We start from the raw sequence: 18862 nt of genomic DNA on the forward strand, positions 1-18862 counted from the left end.
GGTGCCATGGAGACATGTGGTAGAGAGACTCATGAGACAATGCCTACTAGAGAGGACCATAATGGAGAAGTCACTACTACTGATGTAGCCATAGAGAAAGTGTATATAGATGGAACTCTATGTGCTAGAGACACTACTGTTGCAAAAGCAGATGGTGAGAACATAGAAGATGTAGAAGTCAATGAAGATACAAGGGCAATAGGGGAAGAGAGAGATGGAAATGAAGCCATGTATGGTGGGTAAGCAGTAGGAAAGGACAGAGAGAGTGGAAAAGACAGCGTAGATGAGAAAGGAGGTAAAAGAGGCATGGATAGTAGAGACATGATCGAAGCAAAATGAGAACCCACGGGTGCGATGGATATAGAAGCTAGACTTGACATGAGACCCGAGTTATGCATAACAGACCAAATTACAGCTTGGCCAGTGGATGTACATTCTAGTGCTGAAGCAATCACTAATCCCATTGAAGTAGCTAATTCATGAAGACATCGTTGGAAGAGAAGAAGGAAGGTTCTCGTGACCTTGATGAGCTCCTGACAAGCCCTCGTCCTTTGCACTTTCATCTTTCACCTGCTCTGCACTTTGCACTTCTCCTTGTCTGTTGGAGTGTCGATTTGACCACCAGGGAGCTTGTTGGTGCAGATCAATGAGTGTTTCAATGAAGTTACTAGCTCTGGCTACTTCTCCGATGGGTTTATTATGTGCTTGGCCTGAGGACTTCATGAACTTCTATCACATGTAATGCTTCTTGTATCGGGTTTCGTCTGCAGGAAGTCTTCTCTCCACTCTTCTTGAGTACCTCCCGGTTCTCTCACTCGCTCCTTCAAGGATATCAAAACCGCTCTACATAAGATCTCTCTCCTATACGACCCTTTACTTCACTCTTTGCCTCTAAACACTGGCAATGTCCCCTGAAGCCATTCGACCCCATGCCACCCTTCTATCAATGGTGTTTGGATTTTGTAGGACCCATTGCTCCTGCCACAAGATGAGGAAACAAGTATGCTCTAGTTGCGTTACCCTCAGGCAATGGGCTAGTGGAGAGCAGTAACAAAACCTTTGGTGGTATCATGACAAAACTTTGCCTTACTTTCTTGGAAGATTGGGATGTGTTATTCCCCGTTCCACCTGATAAAATTGATGAGTGGTCGAGGCTCCAATTTCTTAAATGATGTCATTGTCGAGTTAGTTGCACAAATGCAAATTGTTCATCAAACATCCACTTCCGATTACCTTCATGGAGATGGCATGGCGGAGAGTAGTAACAAAAATTTTGGTGGTATCATCACAAAACTTTGCCTTAGTTGCTTGGAAGATTGAGATGTGTTACTCCTTGCTGCTTTATTCGCATATCGGACCCCCTACAAGGTCAATATAGGTATTCAGTGTTTGAGTTGGTGTACGTTCTGTAGTCAATCATGCCCTATGAGTTTCACATGGAGGCCGTTGGGTGATGGCGGATATGAATAACGACTTAAAGGCTTGCACCCTTGAAAGACTATGGGATCTCGAAGCCCTAGAGGTGCACTGGTAGGAGGCTATCTTTGCTCAAGAAGTGTGGCAGAACAAGCAAAAAGCATGGCATGACATCTCAAAACTCGGGAGTTCAACGTGGGTGACTTGTTTTGTTGTATTCCAATAAGTTTTTGAAACACAAGACTAAGTTGTTAGTGTCACGGGGACATCAATTTCTAAGATTTAGGAATTTATAGTGAGACTGCCCTAGCCTTCAACTGATTAAAACAATTCAAAGGGCACTTCCGTGCAACTAATTCCATGGGCCAATGCAAGGGACTGAAGATTAGAGAGGGGTAAAAATCCCATTAGCTAAAAATAGCTCGAGGAGCCACGTTTGGCAAGTTGGCTTGTGGGACAAGGAAAAAAGTCAAAATTTTGCCTTGTTGATTTTCGACTACCAACGCAGTTTGTGGGTTGTTGAGAAGCCCAAAAAAGATTTCGTTTTTGTGCTAGGAGCATCTAGAAGAATTCGTTTTTGTGCTAGGAGCCTCCACAGCAGTACGTTTTTGTTGCATGCCTGCTGTTCATGCCTTCCCAGAGCCCCAAATTTGATTCACACTTCTTCGAGGAGCCTTCCAGGCCAGGCACCTATCAAAATCGCACTTTTTCAGGAAGTTTGGAGCTTCCACGCAACTCGATTTTCTTCCAGGCAGGAGGATTTGCTGAGTCGCACCTACTAGAGGCTTTCCAGGGCTGGCATATCTGATTTTGATGTTCTAGATCCACTCCAAGGTAACCAAACGAGTCGTTTTCAGAAATTCGCACCTGTTTGAGCTGTTGCGGGCCTCAAGAACTCGACAAAATCTTTGTTGTAGGCTTTTGGGGAGGTAATTTTGCCTTCAAGGATTGGATTACCAGGGGTCAGAAGGGTACCAAAAGGAAATCATTTTTGGGCTATTGATGTAATTTTGATTGTCAGGTTGCTTGGGAACTACTCTAGATCGATTTGCCTACTTGCTTGCTTCTGCTCCAAGGTTTCCAGAGCCCTCTCATCAATTATCTGCCTCCTACAAGCCCTATACTTGTCTCAGAACCTTGAGAGTTTCTCGCCTTGCTGCAGCTGACCTTTCTGTGAGCTAGGATCAGCCAGGGTTGACTGTTTTCCTGGTCTCTTCCCTGCTAGGACTCCTTTGGAGCTGCCAGTACAAATTTGGCTGATTTTCTTTCCTGCCAGGACTCCCTTGAAGCTGCCAGGTTAGAACTTGTAAGCCAAATACGGAAGAAAGGTCGCTATGAGACTAGAACTGTTTGCATAGCAGGACAAAAAGTTGCCTTCTGAATAAAAGATAAAGAAATACCGAAAGGGGCACTAAATTTTATGGCCAATCTGGTGTCTAGTGCAAACAGGGGCAATCTATCTCCTCAATATTGGCTTTGGAATTGTTTTGTGTGTCGTGGTGGATATTTTACTTTATGGCTGAAAGTGAAGTATTTGCTAGTTGTTATCTGTTCATTGCTCCTTGGATTTCCCGAAGGCCGGTTTCAGTGGTTCTATTGCCGGGATATCACAACCTTTCTCAAGGGGGTGAGACTTGTGGTTGTTCTGGATGATGCTGGGATTAGGTATATCACCTTCTCTCTCAAGAGGTGAGGCCACCGGTTGCTAAGGGAATTCAGCCAAGATGTTGACTAGTGAAAGCACAGGATGTTGCCTCATGAGGAACAACCAAAGACAGAGGAACACTCTAGCTCCTCAATATTGGCTTTGGAATTGTTTTGTGTGTCGTGGATATTTTTCTTTATGGCTGAAAGTCAAGTATTTGTTGGTTGGATTTCCCGAAGCCCGGTTTCAGTTAGTGGCTGGACAGGCCCTTTCTTTATCGCCAAGATCATTCCAAGTGGGGGCATCTACTTGGCAATCCTAAGAGGAAAACTTTTGAATGCACCTGTCAATGGACCACAGGTGAAAAAAGAACACTCTTCTCGACCAGTATTATGTCAAGTTGGTGACTCTAGTTGGGTTAGAATTGTTGTACATATATTACAGTTGCTAGTTTCTTACTTTTACATTTAAAAAAATTATTGCAATGACACATAGGTGTGTCAGTTAGCATAATGGCAATTCGTTGAACCTTCAAATAGGTAGAAGTCACTTAAGTACCAACAATCTTGTACAGAGAGTATCCAGATACTAGCTATACTTGAGGAATGTCCATAATAGGTCCAATACAGTACCATGACTAGTCTAGTACCAGTGCCAAGACCAGTATCAGTACTTAGGTGACCAAGCACTTTATGGTCACCAGGGTACACTTTATGTTCACTAGGGTAACCGAATTTCCTTTGGTCTCATGCTGGTCACTAAGATGACTGAGCACTTTTTGGTCACTCGGGTGACCAACATTTCCATTGGTCTTGTGTTGGTTACTTGGGTGACCATGAGCTTTGTGGTCACTTGGGAGACGAAGAGCATTGTGGTCCAAACATGATCACGTCAGTGACTAGTGCAAGTTCACTGATGATTTCAACACAATAAATGCATAAAACGAATAACATTTGTGAAAGACAAATGGAATACAGTTTTTGAGATGGGCGAACCTCTGAAGATGAGACTTGTTTTTTCTTTACACAGAACCATAGATTTTTATGTTTCAAGGAGATGCCTTCAAGGTAAAATAAAATTTTGGGAAATCAAACTTTCACCCGGGAAACTGTCTTGGTTGGTTATGTGTATGTTAGCAAGAAACGGAGAGGAAACTCTTGCCATTTGCCAAAATATTCATTCCTTTACTAATGTTGAAAATTATTGTGTTTTCTAATAAATGACATATTGACTGCATCTGAAAAGATGTGCTAAGGAAAAGAAAGGATGCAGATTCTTGTTGATTTCTTGGTGCAGTTTGCTTTCAATGTAAAATCAAGAAAATTGTGGGCTCTGCAAATTTTTTACAAATAGAACGAAGCCATGTTTTCAAAAATGGCACTCCAATTCGGACCTTGTACCTGAGTTGTTACATTCCACAACAGCGTGTGGCATTTTCTGTGGTGGGGGAGCATCCCTAAACTTCCCACTTTGGTATGTATCCATGTGCCTTCATTTCCACACTCAACCTTCTCAGCAATGCATATATATCAACTGTTGCAAGATGGGTTCCATCTCCCACTGTGAAATTGTGGACTTTGTTCTTAATCTCAATAAAAGCCTTGCCTGGCATTTTCCAGGCACGTGAACAAGTCTTCAGCTCCTGTATTTTTCTCACTGCCTCAAACATGCAAGCATCAGAATAAATGCATGACATAAGCATGTAACCAGCAGCATGTCTATGATCCAGCATAAGTACATGATCAAAGCACAGTCCTCCTACTTCCGCATCTCCATATATTCTGCACTGGCTAAGCAGAGATATCCATCCCACAACATTGCCTTGAAATGGTGAAGTTTTCAATAGGTCTTTTGCCTCATGCAGGTGCCCAGCACGGCCAAGAAGGTCAACCATACAGTTATAGTGGTCTGGGTTTGGTTTAATACCAATATCTTGCATCGATTTAAAGATGTGATAACCATCATGAACTAAAGCCTCCTGACTGCTAGCAGAGAGCAGACAAGTAAATGTCACATCACTTGGCATCAAGCCTTCTTGTACCATATCCTGAAAAAATTGCAAGGCCAACTTGTAATCATTACATTGGGCACATCCACAAATTATTGCATTCCATGTCACAATGCTTCGCATTGGCAGTCTGTCAAACACCTTGCAAGCATCTTTCAAACTGCCACATTTGGCATACATGTCAATGAGAGCACTCCCAAAATATAAGTTCAACTCAAAACCACACTCAATGGCATGACCATGAATCCACTTGGCCTGATGTAGGGCACCTACACTGCAGCATGCTTTCATAATGCTAACTAAAGTCACACAGTCTAGCTCCAGACCCTCCTGTTGCATCTCCTGGAAAAGGCTGAGAGCCTCCTGACCAAGTTCATGCAGAACATATCCTGAAATCATTGCACTCCATACTACTGCAGTTCGTTTTGGTAATTTGTCAAAAAGTTCACGTGCATCTTCAAGGCTCCCACATTTGGCATACATGTGGATGAGAGTGCTCCCAACAAAGACATCCACCTCGCAACCACTTTCCACGATAAGAGAATGAACAACTTTGCCTTGGCGAAGGTGGGCTATGCTAGAACATGCTTGTAGGATGGAGACAAATACCACATTATCTGACTGCAAACCATCCAGTCTCATTTTCTGAAACAGCAGTAAAGCCTCATGACCATGGCCATGTCGAGCATATCCTGCAATAATTCCACTCCATGTTACTGCGTCTCGCTTTGGTAATATATCAAACACCTTGCGTGCATCCTTGAGACTGCTACACTTGGCATACATGTCTACAAGGGTGTTACCCACAAACAACTCTGACTCGCATCCACTGTCCATGATCTGAGCATGGATCAACTTGCCATGATCCAGGGCTGCTATGCTGGAGCAGGCTTTCAATAGGCTGATGTATGTGACATTGTGTGGCTTCAGACCTTCCTGTTGCATTTGATTAAAAAGCAGGAGAGCCTGCTGACCCTGACCATCCTTGGCATATCCTGTAATCATTGCATTCCAACTTACAGAATTTCTCTGCAACAATTTGTCAAAGACATTGCGGGCATCCTTAAGACTGCAGTATCTGGCATACATGTCAATTAAGGTGCTCCCTACAAAGACATCCCACTCACAGCCTCTTTTAATGATAAAAGCGTGAGTAAGCTTGCCATGATCTAAGTCTGCTATGCTGGAGCATGCTTTCAGAAGGCTCACAAATGTGACATTATTAGGCTCCATATCTTCCTTTTGCATTTGATGAAACAGTTGGAAGGCCTCCAGGCCATTCCCAGCTTGGGCATATCCCGCAATCAGTGAACTCCATGTCACAACATTTTTTTCAGGCAGTTTGCCAAATACCCATTGTGCATGCTGAAGGCTCCCACATTTGACATACATTTCAATAAGGGAGGTCCCGACAGATGGATAGGACTCAAATCCCTTTTTCAGTACAAGTGCATGAATTAGCTTTCCCCAATGTAGAACTCCCATATCAGAACATGCTTTTAAAATGCAGACAAGTGTGACATCGTTAGGCTCTAGACCCTGCTCTTGCATTTGGTGAAAAACTTTGAGAGCCTCATGACCACACCCATGCAGAGCATTTCCTGATATCATAGCAGTCCATGTAACAACATCTCGCTTTAATAATGTGTCAAACACCCTGTGTGCACTGTCAAGACTCCCACATTTGGTATACATGTCAATAAGAGTGTTCCCAACATATAAATCTAATTCACAGCCACTTGCAATGATATCTGCATGGATCAGCATACCCTCATCTAGGGCTGATATGCTGGAACAAGCTTTGAGAACTGCAACAAATATACGTTTCCTAGCACTCTGCATTCAAACAAAGAATGGTTAGCAAGGCCAATCACAAAACATTTTAAATAACCAGCCTTAGTTGCTGGGAGGAAAAAAACAGATTTCCTTGCAAAAAACATGAAAATACAGACAGCAATTGGAAATCTGCAGCTCCTCCCCATCGTGCTCAGCCTCTCCCTGCTGCCTTCCCCGCCCTCCTAGCTGCCTCACACAGCTTCCCCTTCGCCCGTCCTGATTCGTACTTCCGCCCTACCCCCGCGGCTACTGCTGTACTACCCGCAGTCCTCTTCTCCCCTGCAGCTGCCTTGCTCCACCCGCACTGCCCAGCTCCTCCAGCCACTTCGCCAGCCTCTCCTCCCCAAGCAACTGCACTCCTACCACCCACAGCTGCCTCTACTTGCTGCCCCTCTTCTACAGCAGCTCCATCCCCCTCCCTCTTGCTGCTAGCCCTAAGCCCCCTCCCCTCTCTCCTTCTCAGCCACTCCCTCTCCCCTCCTCACTCCTCTCCCCTTCTCAGCCTATCTCAGCCGCTCCCCTCTCATCTTCCTTAGCCCTCCTTTAGAATCTCTAGCTCTAGCCCTCTCATCTTCCTTAGACCTCCTTTAGAATCTCTCCCTTCAACCTTTTCCAAGCAATGGACAACTGTTTGAATCGGCCTTCCACTCTCGATTGACAAATGGTGACCCATTCAGTCAATCCCGCACACTTACACCAGCCCAAGAACGTGCATCTTTTGAAAATATGAGTTGTTGCAATTGCAAAAAGGTGTGGAGTTTTGAGAGCTTCACCACCCTCTTCGAACTCATTCATGGGTCCCACACAGCCAAATTACAAGCTAGGGATTGGATGCGTGCGGCTTTACTTCGGACCTCACCCATCGCCTTTCTGGTGTTTTTTTCGCTCAACAATCAGTAATGCCAAGAAGTTTCAGCTCAGTCTTAGAGGCTGGAAGCCCTCTAGATCTCCTCATTGGTAGAATTTTTAGACTTTTGTTGGCTTGCAAAAACACTTTTGGAAGAGACTCTTGAAATCCCTCAGGAATAGGCTTTCTATCCACTGAGGGATTGCAGTAAACCAGTGTGGGTCAATGTTCGGAGCAGACTCTGTTAGAAACATGGTGTGTGATAGCTTGTGGAAGATCAAATTTGATCTGTGCACCTTCAACAGTTTGATTGTGGAGCCTCCGCTCCACCCTAGATGAACTACCTCTTTTTTGAGTATTTGGTATCGTAGCTCGCGAAGTACTCACCTTCAGCATTTGGCGTTGTGGTTTACTTTTTAGAGGCTCTATCAAAACTACTTTAGACCACCCTGCTTCTTCCTCTATTTCTTACACTTTAAGTGTACTCAAGGGTTGTACTTGTTCTTGCATCCCATCACCTTCTTGAGTTACATCATCCAAGTGACCATCCATGTGTGTGATACCCTCATCCAAGGCTACCGCATGTGTCTCAGCCACTCCACTTCCTCTCTCATCTGTACGACCGTGAACCAAGGTTGTATGTTTTGCCTTGTCCTGTGCAATTTCTGCATCATGTGTAGATCCTTTTACCTTGGGTCCCTGTACGATGGCACCTTGGAGGTATTCAAGCATTATCTTTTACTGCATTGTTTTTTGAGGCGGCATCACAAAGTGCTTTGCATCTTTCTTGGACAGAACAAACTGTCTATTGCCACTTTTGCCTCCTCTACCCTCTCGCTCTCCCGCCCCCCTTGCTGCTCCTCTGTCCCCACTCCTCCCCTCCCGCCGTTCCGCCTCCCCGCTCGCTTCGAACCTCCCACTGCTCCCTGCCTCTCTCGCTCGAGTGCCTCCCCCCGCCATTCCACCTCCCCCCTCCATCCTTCTCCTCCGCTTCCCCCTTCCTATTCCACCTCTTCCTTCCCCGCAGGCGCTCCCCCTTCCATTCCTCCACTTCATCGTCCTCTTCTCCTCTCTTTTATCTCCTTTTTCCCTTCTCCCTTCTACCTCCCCCCCCGCCTCCTCCACCCCTCTCCTCCGCCTCTTCGCCTCGCCTCTGCCTCCCCCCTCGAACGCTCTTCTTCCTTTTCCTTCTCTCTTCTTTCTCCCTACAACGGGAGCATTTGTGCTTGTTCAGGTGAAAGAAAATCTCGGTGGTGACCCTTGGTCTGGCCAGAGGGGCTCTATGGCAGCACCCTCGACTCCCACAACCGTTAAGGTTCTTCTTTCCCCAGCAGACAAGCAATAGGTATAGCAGGTAGTTCAGTCCCTTTAGGACAAGGTGCTCATGGGTAGAATTGTGGGCCTCACGCCTACACGGAGACAGGTGCAAGAGTGGATACAGGGGAGCTTGGCATTAGAGGGTGACCACATTCAAGAGGTCACCATCTATGGAAGAGGCATTTTCCTCATCCAGCTGAGCTCCCCCGACACTGCCTCGACACTCGTGGAGCAGAGCCCATCCTCCTTGGCCCGCACCTAGTTTACCTCTTTCCCTGGTATCACGGGTTTACAATGGAGGACATGGACACGACACATCATGTTCCCCATTTTTCAGTTACGCTCCGCTTTCCAAGGAGTATAGAGCCATTCTCCCCTCCATTGGTCGAGCATTTGGCACGGTGCTCGAGTCCTCTCCAGAGTCGGCCACCTTAGTTGTAGTAGATCATGGAGTCCCCAAGATCAAACTGGTGGTTGAGAGCCCAAAGTCCCTCCCAGAGTTGATCCTCCTTGAGACTCTCGAGGGGGGCACACTTCGCCAACATGTGGAGATTTCTGGGCTGCCAGGCCAGTGTCTTCGGTGCACACAGATGGGTCACATCGCCACAGATTTCCCCTGGGGCCACCCCCAAGTGCCTCCTCCCCCTTCCCCGCACCCCTGCCATCAAGCAAGGGTAAGACGTCCCCCTTCTGCTCCCTCACCGTAGCATCAAGCCCATCCAGGGAGGGAGGCAGAGAGACGGGGCTCGTCCTCTAGGTGAGCCGCCCCCCACCTCCAGCCGGGGCATCCATTACCGCGGGACTTCTAGAGGCTGGGACCCTGGAACTACCTGGAGATCCCGAACTCCTATTCTCTACCGTTGGAGGTAATGCTCATGATCTTGCAGCCACGGCAGGGGGGTTTGATCAGTGCAATGGGCTCTCAGAAACACCCCGTTTGGAGCATCTAGTTTGTCTCCACAGGGTTGGAGAAGTGGACCCCAGAGGTGTTTGATGCTATTATGGGAAACGAGATAGAACACATGATGGATGAGTGGATGGGAACATAGGGACTAGACATTTGGTACGCCCTTGGGGCAGAGGTGAATTTTCAGCTGAGCTTCACATGAGAGGAGCCATTATGTGGTTTGGTGGCAAAGAGTTATGAGATTGCCGCTTGAGACCACGGTGGACCATGCATACTACTGGCCCCTCCAGAAGTGTGCAGATCAGTTCGGGGTGGAAGTCTCCTTCACAATGAAGTGGGCACTGAAGATCGGCATTGAGCCGGTATCCACCCTAGTACGTCGTCGCACAAACACGGACTATTCGCCCTCAAAACCCCCAGCCAAGTCACTTGGGTAGTCTTTCTGGAACAGGCACCCACGCATAGGAGAGCCTTGTTTGTTGCACCCCCGTCCTCATGAGCTAGACCATAGTGAGTTAAAACGTGCACGGGTTCCACGACCGTGCTCGTAGTCAGCCGCAATACCTGATACTCCGGCAGGAGTTGCAGAGGGCCATTGTAGGACGGTCCGTGGATATCCTTTTGATCCAGGAGCATTGTTTTCAGCAGCAGACATCAGACGGCGTCACCACCTCCTCCCGGTCCCTTGCAGTCGAATGGAGCGGACGGGTCTACATCTCAATTTCACAGACTTTGGCTCCAGAGGTCTACGACCAGGGCGAGCTTATCCCTAGACGGGTAGTTTGAATGGGAGTCAGGTCAAGAGAGTCCAAGATTGGGATCCTGAACGTGTACGCCCCAGCATGCAGACAGCACCGCTCGACCTTTTGGAGGAGGCTGACAGAGAGTCTTCCGGACATAGACTCCTGGATTGTTGGAGGAGACTTCAACAACCTGGAGTTAAGGGAAGACAAGCAGGGCGGCACCTCATTTGTTGAGATGCCTGCAGCAGAGCGTAGCACCTCGGAGCAGTTCATTTTCATGATTAGTGGCAGAGACCCGTGGCGAGAGCCAAATTTCAACAGGATACCTAGCAGCCTTCTATTCTCTTTTGGACAGAGGAGACATAATGGACTGCTTGAGAAAATGGACCGTTTCTACGTTGGGGATTGGGCACTGCACAGAGGCGGCTCTACCGGGATTTTGGCAGGTATCACGATGTCAAACCACTCTTCCGTAGTACTTCACTTAGAGCAGCCCCGCCGAGGTCTCCCCCAGAAGGGGGTCCGCATCCCAGAGGACCTCTTGCAAGATGAGGAGATCCAGTAGGCCATGGCGGAGATTTGGGAGCACTTAGAGATGATACCGAGCGAGGGTTGGGCTTCGTGGGTGGCCGATGCGATCCAAAGGAGCTGTGAGGAGCTACAGGCTCACGCCCTTAGGCGGAGAAAGATGCTTCAGGATTGTGAGCAGGCTTTGAGGAGGGACCTCGCCTCCATAGAGCGGCTCAGGGAGCACGACCGAGGTTCCTAGTGGCTTAGAGACAGGCTCGAGAGCGCTCGCCTTGAGCTTTAGGACACGGAGATCCGACGGGCTAAGTTCTCTTATCACTCTCGACCTGGGCCCGGTGGGTATAGGCTATAGCAGGGGGACAAGATGACGAAGTAGTTCTTTCAGACCATTGGGCCTCGCTCGGCAAGCACACAGCTACAACGTCTCCGGGATCCGCAGGGCATCATGCACATTGACCCGCAGGAGATACTAGACCTGACCACAGATTTCTACAACCAGCTGTTTCAGATGGAGAAGATGACTCTAGCTGGTTTAGTGGCTCGAGAGGTAGTTTGGGATCACGTTCCGACAGTGGTCTCACAGGATTTATGCAGTAGGCTAGAGCTGCCTTTCACCGATGAGGAGCTCTGGGAAGCCCTCAAGGCTCTCTCGACCCAAAAGTGTCCCAACGAAGATGGCTTGACTCCAGCCTTCTTTCGGAACTTCTGGGAGATCATCTCCACCCCTTTCCAACTAGCATGCCAGGGGATTTTTGACACGGGCTCCCTCCCGCACTCCTTGAGCAGGGGTTGGATTTGTTTGATCCCAAAAGGGGGAGATAGGTCCGACATTCAGCAGTGGAGACCGATCACTCTGCTTGATATCACTTACAAGATCCTCGCCAAGGTCTTGAGCTTGCGGTTACGGCCCCATCTTACGGACATCATCCACGACACACAGACGGGGTTTGTCCAGGAATGCAGCATCCTGGACAACATCTTTAATTTTTGGGAGGCAGTGGATTGGTCCAGGGAGGAGTCACAGCCGCTGGCCGTCCTTCTCTTGGATTTTGAGAAGACCTATGACAGGGTGGAGTGGTCCTTCTTGGAGGGCACTATGCAGACATTGGGTTTTTGAGACAGATGGGTCAGAGGAGTTTCAACGCTCTATGCGGCGAGCTCTAGCCAGATGCTTATCAGAGGACATACGGGCGAGGCCTTTCCTCTCTCGCGCTCGGTCCACCAAGGCTGCCTACTTGCTCCTTTCCTCTTCCTTTTCATGGCAAAAGCCTTGGGCTACTATTTGAGATCACAGGTAGCAGGCCTCACAGGGTTGAGGCTCTCAATCCGCCAGGAGGAGGAACTGCTTGAATCTGAGTTTGCAGATGACACGGCCTTGTATGTTGAGGGCACCACACGGAGCTTGGAGAGAGTCAGGGGAGCCTTGGCTATCTACTGCGAGGCCTCGGGTGCGCGGATCAACTAGACAAATTCTATAGGTTTCTTCATGAGCCAGGAGGAGACACACGCGATCCGTGAGTGGGGGAGTGATTTTGGCTTCAGATGGATACCAAGGGGTCAGACAGCGAGATACCTCGGTTGCCAGGTTGGTATTGATATTACAGTGGAGCAGCAGATCGCCCCGGGACATCCTTGTTTGACTCCGATAGTGCTCGTGATCTCTGGGGTCCAGCTGGTGCCAATCCTGACCTGCCCCGTCACCCGCTCATAGAGAGCTACTACTGCCCAGATAATCGCCGAGTCGTAGCCTAACTCCTGCAGACGTCTGATGAGTCGGGCGCGGGGAACGGTGTCGAATGCCTTGCGGAAATCCACAAAGCAACAATATACTCTCTGTCTCCTGTGTTTGGCCTCCTCAATGATCCCTCTAAGTGTAAAAATGTGATCGTAAGTCGAGTGATCCGTCCTGAAGCCGGCCTGTCCGGATGCCCTGAGCCCCTGTATCTCTGCGCGAGCACTGACCTCGCCATCTAACACTGATGCATAGATCTTGGACATAACATGTCCAACCATGATGGTCCTGTAATTCCCTGGATCCATGGGATCTCCTGCTTTGTGGATGGGTGTGATAGTGTTCAGGGTCCAGGCTCTGGGGAACCGTGACAGACAGCTTCATTGAACAGTGTTGCCAGGATGGGGGCTAGAGTTTTGATGCCATAGGCAACAAACTCTGTGCATAGGCCCTCATGATCCTTAGCTCGACCGTTATGAAGCTTATGTGCTGCGTGGGTGACTCCCTGGGATGTGAAGAGGATACAAGAATTGGGGCGGGGGGTGGCTGAGAGGTCGGGAGGGGGCTGATCAGGGATATCATAGAGTGTGCGTGCGTAGGTGTGCCAGAGGAAAGTGTCCGTGGGAAACATGTGAAACCAGAGGAGGCAGGCCACCGATCTAGTCCATTGTAGATGACCAGATCATGTATACGTCCAAGGTCCAAAAGAGCCTGCCCATACCCAGTAACGGGAGCACGACTGTCAGCCGAGGAGCGAGGGAAGCCCGAGTCCTCTGTATCCATCTCAGGTAATAGGACCGGATCTGAGTGGAAATCCAGGAGTAATGTCTGACGTGCACCTGTCCTTGCATTGATATCCCCAACTAGGAGGACCTCTCCGCGTCTGGAGAACTCCACAATGTCTGAGTAGAGATCTAGATAGGGGGATACCCCCGTATCCTCGCGAAGCATCCCTGCGAAATGTGACGTCTCAGGAGGAAAATAGCAGACTGCAATAAAGAGGTCACGTGTGGAGGGGCGTCGGAATCGGAGCCATAGGTAACGGGCATGGGCATCCCGTCTAACCACAGATGTCAAGCTCGTGAGCGCTGAGCGAAGGAGTACTGCAACTCCGCCTGACCCTCTGACCCCCCCAGTATATCTGGTCTCCTCACGGAATACTGACTCCCGGGTATAGCCACTGACCAAGGGGAGAGGGCGCTCGGGGCTCTCATGTGTCTCTGTATAGAAAGCGATGTCAAGTCCAGTGTATGACTCTGAGAAGTTCCCAGGGTCAGACTAGAGGGTACCATTACAGTTCCATACGGTGCATGCCAAGGGTACTGTGTGCTGAGTCTGAGTCTCATAGACCATGTCTCCCTATTTGGGGGGGGAGTCTGCTACCATGTCTGGAGTACCTAGTGGGGCTCGGCGGCGGGGGCCAACTAACAGGCGGCCATCTCCGACGACAGCCCACTTCCCCTCCTGACGGGCTACATCTCGCTACTGAAGCAGGGTGTGCCGCTCTTCCACCTCCATAGGTGTGAGATCCTCATCCATGAAGATAGTAGGGTGGTCCCGTAGTGTAGCACGCTGCCTGAGTGCTGCAAGTCGAGCCTGAGTATCCCTAAATCGGATGATGAGTGGCTGTGGGCGCGTGGGATCCCGTCCTGTGCGCCATGCATGCTCGATCCCATGCTCGACGAGGCCGAGGGTAGAGGTCACAAAAGCAGTCGCGTCCGCTAAGGGGGTGAGTGAATTTGCGCGGGGGATACCTCGTACTCGGATGTTGAGAGCCTTACTGGCCCTCTGTTCCTGCTCGGCGATGGTGGCTGAGACTGCTGCTTTGGGTGCCCGTCTCGCAACGTCCACCCATCTAGTAGTCTCCGCAATAGCAGTCTGGATAGTAGCGATCCGCTCCTCTACCTCTGGTGTAGTGCGCGGGGCCGCTGTGACTGTAGCAGTGAGAGAGACAACCTCCTGACGGAGGTGAGTGATCTCCTGGCGCATGCTCTGAATAAGCTGGTCTTGTGCTACGGTGTGATCCCGTAGTCGATGTAGCTCCGCAAAGATGTAATCTATCGTCTCAGGTGGGACCCGGGGGGGTGCAAACTGGGACATGGCGTATGGCTGTGGAGGCGTGGGCGATAGGCTAGCTGTATATGGCAGAGGAGTGGAGAAAGGCTGCTGGGTGAGGGGAAGGGGGGACATAAGAGTGGTGGAGACAGAAGGAAGCTGCGTGGGGGGTGAGGGACTGTGACCCTCTCCTCTGGGGGGCAGGCTGAGTGGTACAGTGGTGGGGGGGGCAGTGATTGGAGTAGAGATGATGGCTACAGGAGAAAGAACTGCATTGGTGTCCATTGCACCCGATGTTTTCAAGGCTGGTTGGCTGTCAATTGCTAATCCACTCCTGGAGATGCGCTTGGTGATCTCTCCCACAATTGGCTTCGGAGACTATTTGGGTTTGTGGACCATTGTAGGACTTGTTCAAGTGCACGATTTCCAGGGGAGGTAGATCTTGTGCAGCATTGCTGTAGGGGTGCGCAGGCCTGCGCAAGGCCAGTGGCAAGCCAAGGCTTGCAGCAGACAAGGGCCCTCAGACCACGGGAAGGCTACGGGAGGGTGTGGGGCAGAGGCTACGCGAAGGGGGGGTGGTGCAGAGGCTGCGGGAGGGGGGGGAGTAGAGTGGAGCTACGGGAGGAAGGGGGCAGAGTGGAGCTACGGGAGGGGGGCAGAGTAGAGCTACAGGAGAGGGGGGGGCTGAGCGACGAGGGAGGGGGCGAGCGACGAGGGAGGGGGAGACTGAGCGAAGAGGGGGAGGGGGCTGAGCGACGAGGGGGTGGGAAAGGGGGGGGGGGGGGGGGGGCTGAGCGACGAGGGGGGGGGAGGGGGCTGAGTGGCGAGGGAGGGGGCTGAGCGACGAGGGAGGGGGCTGAGTGGCGAGGGAGGTAGGGCGTCGAGCGGGGGGGGCTGAGCGGCGAGGGGGCGTCGAGCGGCGAGGGAGCAGGGGGGGCGTCGAGCGGCGAGGGGCGTCGAGCGGGGGGGGCTGAGCGTCGAGGGGCGTCGAGCGGCGAGGGGGCGTTGAGCAGTGAGGGAGGTAGGGCGTCGCGGTGAGGGAGGTAGGGCGTCGAGCAGTGAGAGTAGACTGCAAGGAGGAGGAAGGTAGGGCGTCGGGCGGCGAGGGGCGTAGAGAGGACCCCAGAGGCAAGAAGCCCAAGCCAAGTGCTGGCCATATACCTGACATTATTGGGGGTGAGCACTACGGGATCAGCATTGTCTCTACTTCTTTGATTCAGGAGCCAAAGCAAAATTCATTACTCCTGAACTTGCAGCTCAGTTGGGTCTTCGACCAAAGGAGATTGGTCCTCTTTGTGAGGCCAACATGGCTAATCCGGAGCTTAGTACCCCTATCACTCCTATCATAGGGAAGCTACGGATTCACATTCAGGGATATGTGGACTATGAGGATTTCTATGTGATGCCTTTACCTGAGTGTGATGTTTTGTTGGGGATGCCTTGGATGTACCGTGTGCATGCTATCATAGATACACATAACAAGAAGCTTACCTTGACTTATAGGGGTAAAACCCAAGTCATTGATGTAAATTCGAAGGGAGAATCAGTCCCAATTGTATCCGCTCCGGCGGTTTTCCTCTACAATGAAAAAGCATCTTTCTGCGTATTTGATTTTTGTTAAAGAAAAAGAACCTGATGAGGATAACTCTGATTTGTCCAAGCTGGAAAAACAGCAAACTGAGTTTTTATTTCAGTTTCGAGATTGTTTTTCAAATGAACTCCCAGACGAGTTACCTCCTGAGAGGCCAGAAGATCATATTATTGATATCATTCCTGGCAGTTCTCCACCTAACCGACCACCATACAGGGTGAGTGCGGCACAGCAAGAGATCATGTGTCAGGTCAATGAATTGCTACAAAAGGGGCTGATTCAGCCAAGCTCTTCTCCATACTGTTCTCCAGTCCTACTTGTGCAAAAGGAGGATGGATCTTGGAGAATGTGTATTGACTACAGGGCTTTGAATAAGATCTCTATCAAGAATCGATTTCCTATTCCACGCATTGATGATATCTTGGATCGATTAGAGGGATCAGCCATCTTCAGTCGCATTGACTTGAAGAGTGGTTACCATCAGATATGAATCAGGCCCGAAGATGTACATAAGACTGCCTTCAAGACCACTTTTGGGCGTTACGAGTTTCTTGTTATGCCATTTGGTTTGACCAATGCTCCTGCTACCTTCAATCGTATGATGGATCGCATTTTCAGAGAGCACAAGAAGTTTGTGGGTACATTCTTTGATGACATTATTGTGCACTCGAAAGATGAAGAGGAGCATAGGCAACACTTGGCAATTGTATTTGCAGAACTCCAGAAACACAATTTGCTGGTCAACACCAAAAAGAGTGAGTTCTTCATGCTAGAGATACATTTCTTGGGACACATCATCTTACGAGATGGAGTGAGAATGGACCCTGCCAAGATAGAGGCAATCAAGAATTGGCCTCCATTGAAGAACTTACAAGAAGTTCGTAGTTTTCTTGGCTTGTGTTCATACTATAGGCACTTCATTCGTTATTTTGCTGAGATAGCTTCACCCTTACATGCTTTGCAAAAGAAGGCAATGCCTTTCCATTGGGGGAAGAAAGAAATTGTAGCATTTAATGAGATGAAAGAAAAGCTATGCTCAGATCTTGTCATCATTTTGCCAGACTTGCGAAAGCCTTTTGTTCTTCAATGTGATGCAAGCGGCAATAGTGTTGGAGGAGTACTTATGCAGGAAGGCAGAGTGGTTGCATATGAGAGCAGGCTGCTCCGAGATGCTGAACACAACATGAATGTATATGAGCAAGAGTTGGTAGCTATAATTCATGCTCTTACTGTGTGGAAGCACTATCTTTTAGGTGCTGATTTTTATGTGCAAATTGATCATCAATCGTTGTGATACTTTCTCACTCAGAAAAAGTTATCAGAAAAGCACATGAGATGGGAAAACTTCCTTTCCATTTTTCATTTTCAGATTGTACATGTGGCTGGAAAGAAAAATGTAGTGGCTGATGCACTTTCAAGAAGGCCACGTACGGAAGCTATGTCCTAGAAACCATAGGTATCTGAAATTACCATTGCTTATCACAATGAGCTAGATGCCATGAAGGAGCAGTATGCTACCGATGATGCCTTTGCACGTATTTATCATCAGCTTATGGAGGGCAATAGGCATGATCATTACACATTTAAGGAGGGATTTATGATGATGCATGGAAAGCTATGTGTAACGCAGCCATTGAGGCATAAGGTGCTCACTGAAAGTCATGCCCCACCGTATGCAGGGCATAGAGGTATTGAGGCTACAGTTAAAGCAGTAGAGCACTACTTTTATTGGCCTTCACTACGGAAGGATGTTGAGGTCTTGATTCCTGAGCAGATTGTGGCACACAAGGAATGGAAAATTAATGGTAGAGTTGCCAGATGCTATCCAATGAAGTGCAAGAACTATCCTGCGAATGATGCAATCTGGATGGAAGAGAGTGAATTGGCAGATTCACCTCAGGTTTTACAGCTCTATCTGGAGGCATTTAGTCTCGAGCCTACTGCGGTAGTCTCTCATGCCGGTTCAGCAGAGCATATGTCTAGAGCATTACCGGATGCTCATGGGGGCGGTAGCACCTCCGCACCCAAGTGTAGACAAGCTCATAGGATATCTATACAGACAATGTTTCTGCCATGAGACTTCTATGATGAGTGATCATGACACTCCAATTGGTTTATACATTGACATACGGATGGATCTACAGTCCAGCTGTATGTATATTGTATTTTTGGTACTTCATGTGATGTACTACTATTGATTATGGGCTATTTTATGCCTATTGTGACACCCTTTTCTA

General features: G+C 49.1%; 1 protein-coding gene and 1 pseudogene across 1 annotated transcript in view; one reads left to right on the plus strand and one right to left on the minus strand.

The window, feature by feature from the left end:
• Nucleotides 1-2821: 2821 nt before the first annotated feature.
• Nucleotides 2822-18862, minus strand: part of LOC147891592 (pentatricopeptide repeat-containing protein At4g39530-like) — a 39886-nt gene continuing 23845 nt past the window's right edge. Inside the window, exons 3-4 of the mRNA XM_087387997.1 lie at nt 4513-6905; nt 2822-2915 (exon numbers count right to left, since the gene is read on the minus strand). Of these exons, the coding sequence (XP_087244123.1) occupies nt 4518-6905 (2388 nt within the window). The 3' untranslated portion in view covers nt 2822-2915; nt 4513-4517. The remainder of the gene's footprint in view (nt 2916-4512; nt 6906-18862) is intronic.
• On the plus strand, nt 11288-17384 carry LOC147891593 (uncharacterized; annotated as a pseudogene).

The sequence above is a fragment of the Dipteris shenzhenensis genome, chromosome 17 (assembly GCF_047967505.1).
Source record: "Dipteris shenzhenensis isolate YYH24624 ecotype China chromosome 17, Dip_SZ_1.0, whole genome shotgun sequence".
In the NCBI taxonomy this organism is placed as follows: Eukaryota; Viridiplantae; Streptophyta; class Polypodiopsida; order Gleicheniales; family Dipteridaceae; genus Dipteris; species Dipteris shenzhenensis.